The sequence below is a fragment of the Mus caroli genome, chromosome 6 (assembly GCF_900094665.2).
Source record: "Mus caroli chromosome 6, CAROLI_EIJ_v1.1, whole genome shotgun sequence".
In the NCBI taxonomy this organism is placed as follows: Eukaryota; Metazoa; Chordata; class Mammalia; order Rodentia; family Muridae; genus Mus; species Mus caroli.
The window spans coordinates 97052973-97069336 of NC_034575.1; the positions used below are offsets into that span (position 1 = coordinate 97052973).

Sequence of the window (16364 nt, forward strand, 5' to 3'; positions counted from 1 at the left end):
GAAACCCTAAACTTAACTCAAATGGTTTATCCACCCCCCCCCACACACACACACAAGAAACCCAGTCACTTCTTCATAATTCCTTTACCTTACTGATCCAAGATGGCTGTCAGATATCTAAACTGTTCCTACATGTACTCATGTGGTAATGTGTCTAAAAAGATCATGGTTTTACTTGAAACCTTACACCAAACTATTTACTCCTCCCTTCAGCAAATACTTAGGTGCCAAAGTACTGGCCATAGACTGTTCCAGACACGATTTGGGCATGGGCAGCAAAAGAGCCCACTCTTGAACGGGGCTTGTCCTTTACCGGGGTTATCAGACCAGATGTGGATGTATAGGCCACTGGCCTATAGCACAATTCAGCAAACATCTCTCAGCAAGGCTGAACTCTGATATGCCAAGGCCCTGGTTTTAGATGGCCATACATACAAAGAAAGAATCCTGAAGATTCTTGTGATCCTGGGAAACTTAAGAGGAGGCCGCCTCAACTAGAGTTGGAACCACACCGTGTTCCTTGAGTGAGCACTCACTCACCTTTTGCCTCCTAGCTTTAATGAGACATTTCTAGATAGATTACAGTCTCCCCAAGGTATCTCCAGGATCATCACAATTCCCATCTGGCCTACTTCTGTTATTCTGAGAAATCAGAATCGTATCAGGACCCTCCCCTCCTTGTTAAAACTGTAGCTGGCCTTTTCTTTCTTGTCTTCTAAGGACATCATCAAAACAATGCAGGTGACAGCAGCTCACAGGCTGGATAGGATGCTACTACAGAATCACAGGGGAAATTAAAACAATAGAGTACAGGGGAAAAAAAACTTCATCAGACATCTATTTTCTTTTTTAATTGCCTGCAGGAAGACCTGGAGCAGGTGTTCAGTACCTGAAAATTCAGGGGTAATTATTCAGCTGCTTCACTCTGGGGTATACTTGGGAATAAGCCCTTTAACGCGAGGCAATTTCACAATAACAGGGATTTGACACTTACCTAAATATGATCATTTTGTGTACTTTAAAAGGAAGAACATCTGTTTTCCCTTTTGCATTGGCTTTGATAACATCCCAACACGCTTGTATATATTTTCCTCACACATAATAGGCATGATCGGTTGCTCTTTTATCTCATTCAACATGGGTGCTAAGCATTATGCTGAGAACGTGCCTTCTACTTGAAGACAAACCTGATCCTTCTGAAATCAGATCCAACATCTACAACAAGACAGGTGGGGACCTAGCAGAGACACTGCCAGCAGGTCTAAGAACTCCCCTGAGGAGCGTGGACAGTGGCTGTGTGTCTTTCTGAAGACTAGGTCTGCTGAGGTAAACTCAGGTCTCAGCAGGGGGTTGTTTGCTGAAACTCTCATGTTGACAAGTAGACTTGTCTCCATATCCTTCTGCAGATGTAACCCAGCCATGGAATAGAGGTACAGCGACTGTTTCCTAATGGAGATTCCCCAGAGTGACCATCAGTAGGACACTGCATGTTTCTATCAGCCTTATGCTGCAGTAAGAGAACACCTGGGCCTAGGGTCTTTATACAAAAGTCTTGTCTTTCTGTTTCTCTCTCTCTCTCTCTTTCTTTCTTTCTTGTACCTTATGATTTGGGAGGTGCAAAAGCATGCTTTTGGGATCTGCTTGGCTATATCACAGCATAGCAGGATGTACCATGGTGGACACATGTGTGTTCTCTCTCTCTCTCTCTCTCTCTCTCTCTCTCACACACACACACACACACACACACACACACACACGGTTTACTAGGAAGCAAGACACTTAAGTGTAGAGGGTCACTTTATAGCAATCCCCTCTCATCAGAACAGATGCCTCCCCTGAGCCTGTCTTTAATCTCTTTAAAGGCAAAGGCCCCATGACCTAATTACTACCCACCAGGCCCAGCTCCTTAAAGGTCTGCCTAGTTCTCCACATGGTCCTTCTAGAGACCAAGCCTCCAGCACCAGACTATCCAACTCTAGCCCTGTGGTTTTCCCTTCTCTGCCATTATACTTCATGAATTAGGGCAGTTGCTTCTCTAAAAGCTAAAGGTGCACTATATGAGCCAGTGCTTAACTGAGGAAACCCATCACGACCACGAGAGCACAGGAGGAAGCAGCCTTCTCACCTGCAGGACCGAGGAGTCACCGCCACTCAAAAGAACTACAGACGGGCATGTCCATTTGCTGGCTCTTCAGTGAAATGCTAAGCTAATGTCCAAGGATCCTGATGGCCAACAGCAGTAGTTATCAACCAAAGTGGGTCTCAACCCCTTTGGCAAGCCTCTATCTCCAAAAACATTTACATTACAATTCCTAACTGTAGCAGAATTACAGGTATGAAATAGCAGTGAGAATAATTTTATGGTTGGGGGTGACCACAAAGAGGAACAGTTTTCAAGGGTCACAGCATTAGAAAGGTTGAGAAGCACTGGTCTAGAGACTCCTTCAGGTGAGCAGGATGATGGCTTCCTGATGGTGTATTTCTAAGTGGCAAATGGTAGACTAGATATAACAAATGCTCAGAAAGAAATGGAGAATAGACTTCTAAATGAGTATGACTGAAAACTTTCCTAGCACCAAAATAACATGATGGCTGGGCTTGGGGCACTAGGCAGACTGCTTAGCTGGTAAAGTGCTTACTGTGCAGGTCTCTCGACTGGAATTGGATCCCCACATAAAGGTGGAAGGAGAGAAGTTATTCCATGGAGTTTTTCTCTGGCTTCTACATGTATGGCATGGTACATGTGCAACTCTCTCTCTCTCTCTCTCTCTCTCTCTCTCTCTCTCTCTCTGTCTGTCTCTCCCCCCCCTCCCTCATCTCCGTCTCTCTGTCTCTCACCTACACACACACACACACACACACACACACACACACACACTAATGATAGATAATTAAAGAAAGCAAAGAGTGATAAATACATGCTCTGAGTATTCCAATGATGTGGATTATTGTCTCTGCCCTATTTTGTGTGTGTGTGTGTGTGTGTGTGTGTGTGTGTGTGTGTATGGAAAGTCTCTTTGCCCTGTCACATATCTTGGGGATGGGTTCATCTGTTTCTAGCCTGAGATAATTGTATAGGACACTATGGATGGCTTTAGTGACATGGTAGTATATGCTGGTGCCACACTGAATGACATTCCAGAACCCACACCTTGCTGGTTTAACTCATGAGAACAAGGAGATGTGGAAGCTTGGGCTTGGTTACCTGAACCTATGGCCTCTAGGTCACAGCCTTTGACTCAACTGTGGATTGAGACATTTGGGGACCTTGTGAATTTGTGACTCTCTTATAGTTTTAGGGGCCAAGGCTCTATAAAACTAAGAGGCGGCAGGGCTGCTGGTTCTTATATCATACCCTGAATAATGAGGCTCTTAGACACTGAAGGAGGCTCTTAGGTTGTTGATGTTGACCAATAATTTTGGGGCAGGCTTAATGATGTTGATATTTACCCAATCTCTTTAGAAAAGATAAAGAGAGCTGCAGTGGGTGCCCAGTCATTAGAAGGCATCCACAGTGAACACAGGGTTTAATACTGTCTTGTATTCGGTGCACAGCTTTTATCTGTGATAGTTGATGCCCACTTTCTACTTGAGGCAGTGGTATAGAAACTACCTTAGCTGAAATTAACTGAACTGAAGAGAAATTAAAAGCAAATTACAGTTCTGGTGATAACCAGAAATGGAAAAATGTCATATGGGAGAGTAGTCCAAATTGGGCAGGCATTGTGGAATTTCAGTGAACTGTAAATCTGAGTTCTTACAGACAGGACTATGTTTCTAGGGTGAGACTATTCTTCCATCACCTTCTCAAAGGGACAAAAGAACCCACTGGTGTGAAGCCAACTTTAACTAAATACCCCAAGCCACAATGTCTACGCTACTTCAGAAATCTAGTTTCTGAGGTACTTGGAAGCTTCTAGAAGACTCTCCTTGTTCCCATTATGATGGCTGTCACTCTTCTGGGAGGACACTGTTTCTTCTACAGTATCTAGAGAATTCCAGATAAAGGAATAAATGCCAACAGATCCAGTAAGTGCACCAAAATGGTTTGTGGCATCTGTCTTCTGTATCCCTCCCACTCTCCTGGTGCATTTACCATGCTAACCCAACACTCAAGATCTTATATCCTTCATGAAATCTGTTTAGTTTTGCCCTTGACCATTGAGCCCTCTGTTGGAAGAGGGTGTAGTCAAGTGTCCTGGAAGAGCAGCTCGCTGCTTCACGAATAAAATGCTAAGTTGTGCCCATACCTAGCTGTCAGTGAGCATCCCTTTTTGTTGGCTGATTCTATACTTTTATTGACCTTCATCTTGTTCTGCAGTGAGAACCAGGTAGCTCTCAAGGATATAAAAAGAAAACATCTGTTCTAGGCTATCCAGCTGCTTCTACTGTGAAAGAAGCCTCCACTGCTAATCAACACCTGTTCTTCAGCAGGGCAGCCTAGATTGCACAGCACTGGGCCAGGAGCGTAGATAAAATATGAATGGGTGGATTTCCTCTGACTGACTTTTTACATAGAGCTAAAGGGTTTACCTGATAGTATCATGTGCTGTCTTGACCCTGCTCTACAAAATTAGTTTTCACATAAGCTTGGAATAATAATAATAATAATAATAATAATAATAATAATAATAATACACATTGAACTATTCAATGATGGTTTCCTGAAAGTGTAGAGAATGGTATAATAGAATGTGATATTTTTCAATTAACTCAATAGAAGATAATGTATGGTATTTATGGCATTAGGCTCTTGGGCCCCTATAATATTTGGGGGAGCTGTGGATTTCTGTGGCAGTGTCAAAAGCACCAAGGTGGTTTGAATATGCTTGGCTCAGGGAAGAGCACAATTAGGAGGTGTGGCCTTGTTGGAGGAAGTGTGTTACTTTGGGGGTGGGATTTGAGACACTTGCTTCTCCTAGCTCCCTGGAAGACAGGCTTCTTCTGGTGGCTTTCAGATCAAGACATAGAACTCTCAGCTCCTCCTGCACCATGCCTGCCTGGATACTGCTATGCTTCTACTTTGGTGATAATGGACTGAACCTCTGAACTTGTATGCCAGGCCCAATGAAATGTCCTTGATAAGAGGTGCCTTGGTCTGGGGTTGTTTCACAGCAATGGAAACCCTAATTAAGACAAGCATTTAGGAAATGCAAAGGAGCTTTTGGGGGCAGCTCTTTTGTTGGGTGGTAGGCTATATTTAGTCACCCTACTTATCACTCTATTGTTGAGTATTGTCCTTGAGTAAGAAGTGGTGCTCTAACAACAACCATGGCCCTCTAACCTGAAAACCCTCAGGGTGCAGTAGTGGCAGACATACTGTGGCTGTAACCAACACCTCTCTAATTGGACTTAATACTCATTTAACAAGAGGATGATTAAGCTTGGCACTGGAAACCTAGCAAGTTACTCAGGGCTAATGGAGTCATGGATCCTGGAGAAGAACCTACAACTGCTACGGTACTCAAGCAACATAGTTCCCAACTTTATTTTAAACATTAGTTCTTATACCCAGAGAAGTATAGTCCTCATTCCTAATCAAGGAAACTCCTCTTTGCAACAGACAGCCCGTTACAGAAAACCATAACTAATCAAAATGCAGACTTGTATAGTCGAATCCCAACATACATTTACAATACAACTCCTGAACCGAAGCTAGAGTAGTATTGTGGGAAAAGGGATGGAAAGATTATAAGAGCCAGGGGAATAGGGAGTTTGCTATCAGACCTAATTTCCTACCAATTTCAGAAGTTATAGTCATTGTCTTAATTAAGAATTTTATTGCTGCAAAAAACCCCACCATGACAGAAAAGCAAGTTGGGAACGAAAGGGTTTATTGGGCTTATAATTTCTACATTGTAGGCTATCACTGAAGGAAGCCAAGCCAAGAACTCAAGCAGAGGAGGAACCTGGAGGTAGGAGCTGATGCAGAGGCCTTGGAGGGGTGCTATTGCTGGCTTGCTTCCCATGGCTTGCTCAGCTTGCTTTCTTATAGAACCCAGAACCACTAGTCTTAGTACAGTACCACCCACAATGAACTGGGCCCTCCCCGTCAATCAGTAGTTAAGAAAATGCATTATAGCCAGATCTCAGGGAGGTATTTTGTCAGTTAAGTTTCCCTCCTTTCAGCTAAGTCTACTTTGTGTGTCCAGCTGACATACAAACTAGCCAAAACTCCCATAAAGTCTCACCAACATGACTGCCAAACAGTGAACTCAACAAGGACAACAATAGATGTATGCTAAAGTGGAAGGAGACCTCATCCCTACACAGAGAGCTATACAGGCAATTAAGGATTGGGGAGAGTGGAAGAAATAACCTTCCACAGGGAAGAGCTCATGGATAGGTTATCTGATACCAAAAATCAGCCTATGAGGGTCACACCTACAAGTAACAGTATGCCAATCAAGCAGGTTGTATTTAGGAATACACACAATCACAGCCAATGAAAAGAGAGGCTACGTAAAAGAGAGCAAAGCGAAGTAGGAAAGGGAAGGGAAAATGATGAGGGTATATTATAATCTCAAACATAAAAGATATTTAAATAGTGGTGATCAAGGTAAGGAGGTTTATAGTACTTTTGGGGTGTGTATGTGTGTACTTGCCTGTGCATGTATGTATAGGGCCATATATACCATATGAAATCTTCTGTTATTTTCACTCACTTTATATTTTGAGAAAGGGTCTCTTTCCTGAACCCAGAGCTCACTGCTTCAGCTAAGCTGCCCAGCCAGTAAGCCTCCACGATCTACATGTCCCTGCTCTCGCAAATTCTAGGGTTATAAACACAAGTCACCCCATACCTGGCTTTTATGCAGGTCCTGGGGATGCAAACTCCAGCACTCATATAGCAAGCACTTGACCACTGAGCCACAGTCCCAGTTCCTAGGACCTCCTCTTGACAGTTTGCTTTGGGGACCTGACTGTTAGGCTTTGTCTTGAATTAATGTAAGGAGAAAGAAGCTGAACCCTGCATTTCAAGGGGTGGTGGTCGTGTGGATTACTAAAGGAGGTACAGATTTTGATAATTATCACTTATAAACTACATTTACATGTGTAGAGAACTCCAGTTTTTTATGAGCCCAACGGAGACTCCCTAAGAACAACAACAGCAACAGCAACAACAACAGCAACAGCAACAGCAACAGCAACAACAACAAGGAGTTGTGGCTCCTACCTCCAGCTCCAGCTCTTCTCTGTCCATGTCTTGATGGATGTCACCCATGTAGTCATTGGGATCATAGTATTCATGGGATGAGGGATGCCTGCGGAGAGACAGAAGGTCAAGGCCCCGATTTTTGGATAATCATGTTTTCTTATCCCCAGCCACTGTCAGTACAGGATCCCTTCTATATCTCTTTCCCTTTGGATACAGCTCTTAATACCTCCACCCCAGTACTGCTCACTGCTAATGTGAAACCATGTAAGCTCCTACACACAGGAACAGTATTTCTGGGGAGAGTCTGTTGCCTCCATCAGATCCTCAAAAATATTAGGAACTCAAAACCAAACCAAACCAAACCAACCAACCAAACAAACAAACAAAACATCAAAGAACCTACTATGCTGGCCACGCTTAACTTCCTTTGGGAAGAGTGAATGTGCAGGTTAAAGACAGGGCGGGCCTTGTTTCCTTCCCTAGCTCACCATCATGGATTTATCATGAGTTCATGCAATTGGTCTCTAGACAGAAGATGTGCCCATGTTGATTGCTGTTGTGTCTCAGTGTAGACTTTTAACCTTGATGGCGAAAGCTCATATGTGAGCAATGCTCAAGTGTGTGCTGGACTCTGAGACAAGTTTCAAGTGCCTTGCTAGAAATTGCTAAGCCATTTGCTGACACCGTGGATTTTCACATTTTTTTCTGCATTCATCTCCCGGTGAGAAATGTATTTGCCTCCACAGCTTAGCCTGCTCATGTGTATGATGTGTGTGTCCTCGCAGACATCCCTGCTCACAGGTATGTCCCCATCCTACCTGAAAAGCCAGGAATACACGTTTTTAGGCTGCCTCACATAAAACAATTTGAGCCCAGTATCTCCTGGAAATGATGTTAATGGAACCTAGAAACAAGGGCAATGGGGACTAAAACACATTTGGCCAGTAGCACTGGAGGAGCTTTGAATCTCACACCAGATGCTGACGAAAAGCTCCTGCCTCCAACAGCACTTGGCTCCAAAGTACCACACTTTTACAGGTCAAGCAGCAATCAAGGGGGCCCTGGCAGTCCCTCCCAGCCACTTAATTTTGAAACAACAGATAAGACATGGGTGGAAGGGCAGCCCTTCTGTTTCCAGACCAATCAGGCAAATATCTATGCCTGCACTTAAGGGGCTTTTAGACCTGAGGATCCCGCTGCAAGTTCTGGGCTTTCAGTCATCAACCTAATACCCCTGCCCATCCTCAGCAAACAGTCTTGCTGTTGTGTGACCTCTGGACTTTGTGACATTTCTCAAGTTCCCTCCAGGGGATAAGCCATGTCACGTTAGTTAGACTTAAGAGGAGATTAGGGGTTTGGTCTAAAAGGCCTGTCACTCTGACAGTTTACCATCTGAGAGTCACACATGGCCCTGAAGGGCTCATCAATAACACAAGCAGTTCTGGACTGTAGTGTCAAGTAACTGGTTTTAAGGCCATGCTCAGGGAGAGGACCAGATGCTTCCCAGGATCAACTGGGACAGTGCAGAGCGTCATGGCTGAGAGGCGAGATAGGGTAACCCTGCCTTCCCACCACTGTCTTAAGCTGAGCAAAAGCTCTGTCTACAGTCTGAGGCCAGTCTATAGGTAAATAATGGAACACTCACTCTATGGCTCTATAGGTAAATAAGGGGCCTCACTCCACACTGCTCGAGCAGGACCTCAGTTACAGCAGCCTGTCTCTATAGGCAAATAAGGGGGTGACAGTTCTTTGAGAGCTGGCAGCCTGTGTGAATGGTGAGTGTTACATGAAGGTCCTGTCTTCTCCCTTTTCATTCTGTCAGCTGCACGGGACTTCATTCCTGTCAACTGGGGAATTAGCCCCGGATGCAGATGACAGCTAACCACTAAACCCACAAGATGAAAGGCAAGCCTTTGTCCAGGATTTGACAGAACCATAGGAGATGTGTGGGTACCCCAGCTACTGGGTGACTAATAGAAATCCAACAGGTAAGGCCCAGAGGTTTCTCTGCAAGAGCAGAAAATCTCTTTGAAATAATGCATCCAGGCAATTACCTGAACTCAGATGGAGCTGAGATGGGGAAAGACAGGGGTACCTTGTGTCAGCTAAAGAGGCCGTGCCCTTAGATTGCATCGTTCCATGGCAAAAGCTAAATCTAGCCGGGCATCTTTAAGCCAGTGGTGTTGGCAGCTTTCTCACTTTTGACTTGTTCCTGAATTAACAACCACGGCCACCACGTCACTCAAGGCTTACCCAGTGACCAGCCACATGTTATTTCATTAAATTCTCCAACATTTCCATGAGACAGGTATAACTTGCATCTTTATCTTACTACAGCATAGAAAAACTAAGGCTGAATGCAATAAAGAAAAATGACACAGACTCCACAGTAGAAATTAGTTTGGGCATCATGTCTATGTGACCTAAAGTCTCCGAACTGATTCATGTCTTCCATAGAAGGTAGGATTATGTTGAAAGCCATTATTGAGGTGTTTGATCACAGCTACAATGCACCTGGTAAACGGCAGTAATTATTTATATGAGGCAGGCCTGGGTTTAGTGCATGGCTATGGGGTTGAAATGAGACCCAAGAAAGCAGAGTGCATAACCTCCAGGGCGCTTTCTACACTCAACAGTTTACTTTGTTGTCTATTTAAAATAACAATCAGCATTCCCTCCAGTGGTAACTAAGAAAAAAAAAAAACACTTCAAATTACCCTTTGCAGTGATTAAATTTTACTCCGATACAACTTTTACAACAGTTGTAAGTAATTTTGTTCTTAGAATATAATTTGAATAACTCTGCTCCAGGGTTATAATAAAGTCATTAATATGTCGGAGCAGTTTTGAGCAGGATTCGATTTATTGCCTCTATAAACAATAAAGTTAAACACAGGCAACTTGGAGGAAAATTATAAGCGGCATTCGTTTCTTTCTCCTCATAGAAAGGAGGAGGAAGGCAAACTTCCCGGAGTCCTTGTTGCCGTATGTAGCAAGCTAGTAAGTCACGGCTGGGATACCTACTCTTCAGGCAGCAGGTAGGGGTCCAGCACAGGTGGGCTGGGAGAAGACATCTTTGTCAGGGCCATGATGTGCTCAAAGGTGATGTCGGTTTGGGTGCCCGTGTCTACCAGCTGCGACTCTGAGGCAGGCGTGAACATCTTGGTTCGAGGCGTCCTCCTCAGCACCTGCACCACAATGGGCTCCTTGGCTGTCTTGAAAGCTTCTACAGCCTGGTCATGAGTTGCTCGGGATAAGTCTTTGCCGTTGACCTATTGAGACATAATTAGAACAGGGAGATTATCGTAAAGCAGGAACTGGAGAGATGCGTGCATGTTCTCAGGGCCTCTAGGAATCAGCGGCCACATGGATGGAGAATGTTGGGAGGACAGGCCACTTTCAGTGCTCTCCAGAGACGTGCTGGTGGGAAAAGAGGCTAGAGTAGAGGTATACAGATCTGGCATTAAATAAACCAAGCACACAGCCAGGATGCCCCAGCCTCCAACCACAATGTCTTTAATGCAATTTCACCACTTGCTAATCCTCCTCATGGAAGAAAAGAGCAGCCTCAGGCTCCAAGCCTTCATCAGGGAATGATAACTAACTAGAAATTAATTACATTGTTTTGTTTTTGTGGTGTGTAGTCTTCCCAGTTTGTGTCAAATCTTCCTTTTCCTTAAAAAGTCTACAGCAAATACCAAGCAAATAGCATAGACAGGCCATAGATAGATACACTATAAATGGAGAAAGAGTTCTAGCTGCTAAGGGCTGGGCAAAAAATAGCTAGCTGAAATTTCAGTTTTCTATTTTTCCAGTTTGTATAGCATGTTGCTAGACCTAGAGCCCCAGTGTCGGTCTTTACTGAATACCCACTGTCAGCTCACCATTCTAGAGACCTGAAAGGGGAAAGCTACACTTGTCTCTCTCCCTCCTTGTTCTGCTCTCAGCCCCAGGATGTCACATGTGGAACCAATGGGTATTGTCTGGCTGAGGTAAATAAGACACAGGGTCCAAGGCTTTCCCAATGGTACCAACAGTACTGATTTCCCAAAGCTAACACAAGATAAAACCCCAAGGGATCCTGTTTGAAGGGAATAAGCCAGAAAGTGACACAACAAGACAGCTGATGTCCTCTCCTGGCTACAGCACACCACCCCTGGGATATGCCCCGACACACACTAATTTTGAATGGGATCTGCACAATATATAAGTCTGTGCAGTGTATAGCTATATATGAACATCAGACCATTTGCCATAGGGAATGAACATGGGGTTTTCTTTTGCTTAACACAGCAGTGTTACAGTTTATAAAAGAACAAAGTTGTAGAGGCAAAAGAAATACACAGTGGAGCAGGAAGGAAGGGGACTTAGGCAGCAGCACAAGACATGTGTGTGTATGTCTTTACATACATACACACACACACACACACACACGCACACACACACACAGACTTGGATCTTAGAATTAGTGTAGTAGACAGACTGGCCAGCCCTTGCCCTGTGTTTGCTCTCCTCAGAGACTTCACACTGATCTCTCTTCCCATCAGATCAGGGAGACCTGTGCTGTGGTTCTGACTGACTGGCCTTAGCCCACCATTGTGGGAAACTTGAGGTTGGTTTATGTTTCAAAGGAGGTGTGAAATAGGGATGGCCCGTCTTGGATTCTGGGCAAGCCATTCTGCATGTGGTAGCATCTGAGGAGCATGTGGAAAAGGAGCAGGTAAGGTTAACTTAATCTAAGGACCATGGTGGAGAGGAAAAAACTGGGACAGTTATCCTTCTGGTGATATACTCCCTAGGCTTTACATTATTTGATTTGGATCTCAAATTTCCATAGTCCAAAACAACATAGCAGGTGTAAATATGCACAGACATATTGTAAAAGTAGACACATGCATTTTTTCCAATGCTTAGAACATTATTAACTATACAAAAAGGATTTGTGGAAATGAGTCCTTGAGGGCTGCATCTTCATCAGCTCATTTCTATTGAACGATGGATGGGGCGGAGCCTTTACTTATATGAATTCCACAAACCTGTATGAGAACCACCACATGAACCTTTTTATGGTACCCCAAAGGGATGCATGCAGTGCCTGTGCAGATCAGACTAAGTTTAGACTCCCCCATCCATGTCTTGATGGACTCAATGACACAAAGCATGGGAGTGAGGGTGAGGGTCTTTAGAATTTGGGCACCCAATCACATCTCTTCTACACAACTATGGAGAAAGAGAGTGGTCCAGAACTGTGTCTCAGAGATGCATGTCTTTCCATGACACATGAAAATGGCGTTACTGCTTATAGCTGGCTTTCACTGAAAGGGACTTCTGACACATGTGTGTAAGGATTCAGTAGCCTAGCACCATGTAGTTTCTCACCAAACACAGTTCAAGTTCACTCCTGAAAATGCCCAGTGACTTCCCCTCTTACAGCTAGGGATTAGGTGACCAGAGACAGAAGTGTGGGGTCAGGCCAAAACTAGATGAGTTTTGGGTCTATTTTCTCACCAGATGCAAATGACAATGTAATGCTCCTTTTTGTTATTATGATGTTTAAGATAATATACATAATAGTGTAACATGCCGATGTAAAAAAATGTATTAAGACACCAGTGCTGAAGGACAGCCTATACCACAGTAGTCCCTTTTCCAGGAGAAAATAATCCACAGACCGCATCACCAAGCTCCAGCCTGGTGAGGCTGCCTTGTGAGATTTGTTTACTGAAAGCCATCCAGCTTCCTGCCCATCTTGTGTTCCTAAGCTGACAATATACGCATAAATCTTTTCAAGCTTCAACTTGGGATTCTCAGGGGGTGGGAAGTGGGGGCTGTAACAGATAAATTTCCGAGGACTTGACCCCTGCCACACAAGCTTCTTGACAAGGTATTTTCAGGATCATTACATTCCTTTAAAAGACGATGAGACAAGGCAGGAGTTTACTATCCTAGACGATCCATTTTTGCAGCCAAATTTGTTTTGAATTACCTTGTGCACATAACACTTATTACACTGTCATCTCGCAATCACATCCCTAAGAGACTTAGTGAGGTGATGACTCTGGTGCATGCTGGCAGCCAACCGAGAATGACAACCTTTATTCTCGGGATTAGCATGGCATCTACATTACACACAACGGTGCTGATGATGGCTGTGATTAGGGAGGGGATGCACACATCCAGTGACGTTTGGCCCAGTCAAATTAAATATCATTAACTCGCCCAATTGAGCAGATTGCCTTTAAAACACTTTATGCAGCTCTAAAACCAAGTAAATGGAATGTTTTGGAACAAGAAATGCTGATCGCAAAGTTTATCTTTATTATAAATTAAATGCCTAAGTTATTCACCTAAGGCTCTGGCTGGGTTTCCCACCCCCAGCCCCCGGGGAATGAGGTACAATTATGGAGGAATCCAATCACTGAGTCTCGCTTTGAGGCAGACGGCACCACTGAAAATATGACATGACACTAAGAAACCTTAAAGAGGCCCTTTAGTGTAAGGTCTTTTGTGACAAGAGACAGTTATGCTGAGAGCACGGAAGGATTCCTTCTTGGATCCACGGAAGCCTGGATAAAGCCACTGACTGCTCTTGTAAAGTGGTACTTGTGGCTGTCATTTCTATAGTTGATCAGAAGACAAAACAAAATTGGTGGATAGTCCATTTGGGGCTGAAGTTCCCTGACAGCCTATCTATCTTTAGTCATCTGCTCAATCAGCCAGTCCTGGCTGGGGTTATTTGTCCCTTGGCTGTCTGAATGCCACCGGAAGCGTTTCTTGGGGAGCATAAAACACGAGCACATGGGAGCTACTTCAGAAATGGCCAGAAGACTGCATGGCAGATGGCATTTTACGAATACAGTTCTGGATTGGCTTGACTTGGCTCTAGAGCTCAGAGAGCCCAGAGACTTAGGGCAATTGCTTCCCCAACACAAAGACTACTACTGAAATACCACTGCCTGTTGCTGTCATATCTTGTCATCTCCAAATCCACGAGTGGGCCAGAGAGATGGCTCAGCATGTAAAAGTGCTAAGTGGGCAAGCCTCACGACCCAGGTTCAATCCCTGGTACCCATGTTTTGCCCCCCCCCCTCCTCCAAGCCAGATGTGGTACCATGCATCTGCAATCTAAGGACTCTGATGGTCAGAAGGGAGGGAAAGGGCAGAGAATGTCTTGCTTGGAGTACAGAGCAGAGCTGTAGAGGCAGGGAGACCCTGCTTTCCGAGATGGGAGGCGAGAAGCAGCTACTGCACGCCGTCCTCTCATCTCCACCCCTGTGGCACGGCAAGCCTGAGTCTGCATTACCACACAGCCACAAAGTGAGCAAACAGAGCTCAAAACCAAGGCCAGGCAGCTTCCAAAGGTTTCTATCACCGGAACATAACACCATGGAGACGTGCCGTACCCTCTTGAACTTAGAAAGTATCTATTTCGGAGGAACCACTGGGTTTCTTGGGATTAAACCTACCGCAGTCACCTCTTTTTCTATGGCACGTGGAAATGACCTCAGTGTAAAATGCTAATGTAGTTTTAAAACTGAACCACTATAAATTGTGCCCCTGGATAAAATCCAGCTTTTATAGGGATCATTTAATTAAATACAGAGGGCACTGATTCCATTTTTATAAAATATCACACCTCTGTTTTCAAACTAATTAAAACTTTGATTCCACTGAAGCAGGAGGCCATGATAAAATACATGGTGGGAGAGGGAAGGCTTTCAAGCCCTGGCTTAGGCTGGGAAAAAAAAATCAGGAAACTTCTGTGTGTCTTAATTTATTTCAAATTTATGATCTGCTCCAGGGCTCAAGGAAGAGAAGGCGACTGTTCTAAAATGTAGGTGTTATAGCAGTTAAGAAAAAATATGACTCTTGATGAACAAATGGTGCTTAAAGATCATGCTGCTGTGAATGGTTCTACTCTTCAAAGACACACACATGCACACACACACACACACACACACACACATGCACACATGTGCACACACACATTTCTAGACTACACTTATGTAGATCTGGGTTCCCGTGCAGTAACAACTTAAACCTACATAGGTAGCTTGGACTCTAACAGGCACCTCAGGGGTGTCCTTGGGAATTTCTAAATGTGGCTTTCAAATTTCCTCACCCGAGAAAACCCTACCTTCCTTCTTTCCAGTGTCCCCACCAATGAATTTGTGGCCCAGGTAATCTTTCTCTCATGTAATGTCGGTGATCAAACTCAGGACTGTGCATCGACCTGTCCATTCTCTGTTAGTGGATTATTTTCCTCTTTAGAGAAGTCTTCCCTGTGCCTCACTTAGGCACTGATCATTTTTAAAACATTTACCTTTTTCCTAAATAGGAATAAATCTGATTCTAGCCGCTGAATAGTAAATTAATGTATTTAAAAATAATAGATGTTAAAAGTCATACACACATAACTGAAAATATGTCTTAAATATTTAAAATCCCGCCTTCTCCAGTAACAGTCCTATTTTGATCTGATCTCATTTCTCTCTTTAGTATCTAGCCTTGATATCATTACCATAAAATCTCATTTAAATATGGCATCTGCATACCCACAGCAAACATTGGAGACCCTTATGGAAGAGTTGGGGAAAGGATTGAAGGCCTTGAAGAGGATAGGACCCCCACAGGAAGACCAACAATGTCAACTAACCTGGACCCCTGGGAGCTGTCAGAGACTGAGCCACCAACTGAAGAGTGAACATGGGCTGGATGCAGGCCCCTGGCACATATATAGCGGAGGACTGCCTTGTCCTGCCTCAGTGGGAGAAGAGACACCTAATCCAGCCGAGACTTGGTGAGCCAGGGTGGGGGATACCCAGAGGGACTTACCCTCTCAGAGGCTAAGGGGAAGGGGATGGGGATGGGGATGGGGCAGGGCCTCTGTGAGGGAGGACTGTGAGGGGGAGATCAGCATTTGGGATGTAAATAAAAAACTGGCATCTGCATGTCCATTGAACACAGCATGTTTGATGAGTGCACAACTTCACATTATTGGAAGGTGATACTTAAAGTGGCTGAGCAGTGTCTGCTAGACTAGTGCTGGGCCCTTGGGACAGGGCCCAGCTCCCTCCATTCTATGTGGATGCTCGAGGGACTCAGTGAGAAGCATCTGTGAGCTTCAAGTTGTATGGAGCCATTGCTCACTACAATCAAAACATCACAGGAGCACCCTCTGCTCTGGGGTGAAGAATGTGCGCTA

The 16364-nt window shown here is 44.4% G+C and overlaps 1 protein-coding gene across 1 annotated transcript in view; it reads right to left on the minus strand.

Annotated features, from left to right (window-relative positions):
• Window positions 1-16364, minus strand: part of Pdzrn3 (PDZ domain containing ring finger 3) — a 224449-nt gene that overhangs the window by 11923 nt on the left and 196162 nt on the right. The window contains exons 4-5 of the mRNA XM_021165184.1: window positions 10184-10431; window positions 7178-7265 (exon numbers count right to left, since the gene is read on the minus strand). Coding sequence (XP_021020843.1) covers window positions 7178-7265; window positions 10184-10431 — 336 coding nt within the window. The remainder of the gene's footprint in view (window positions 1-7177; window positions 7266-10183; window positions 10432-16364) is intronic.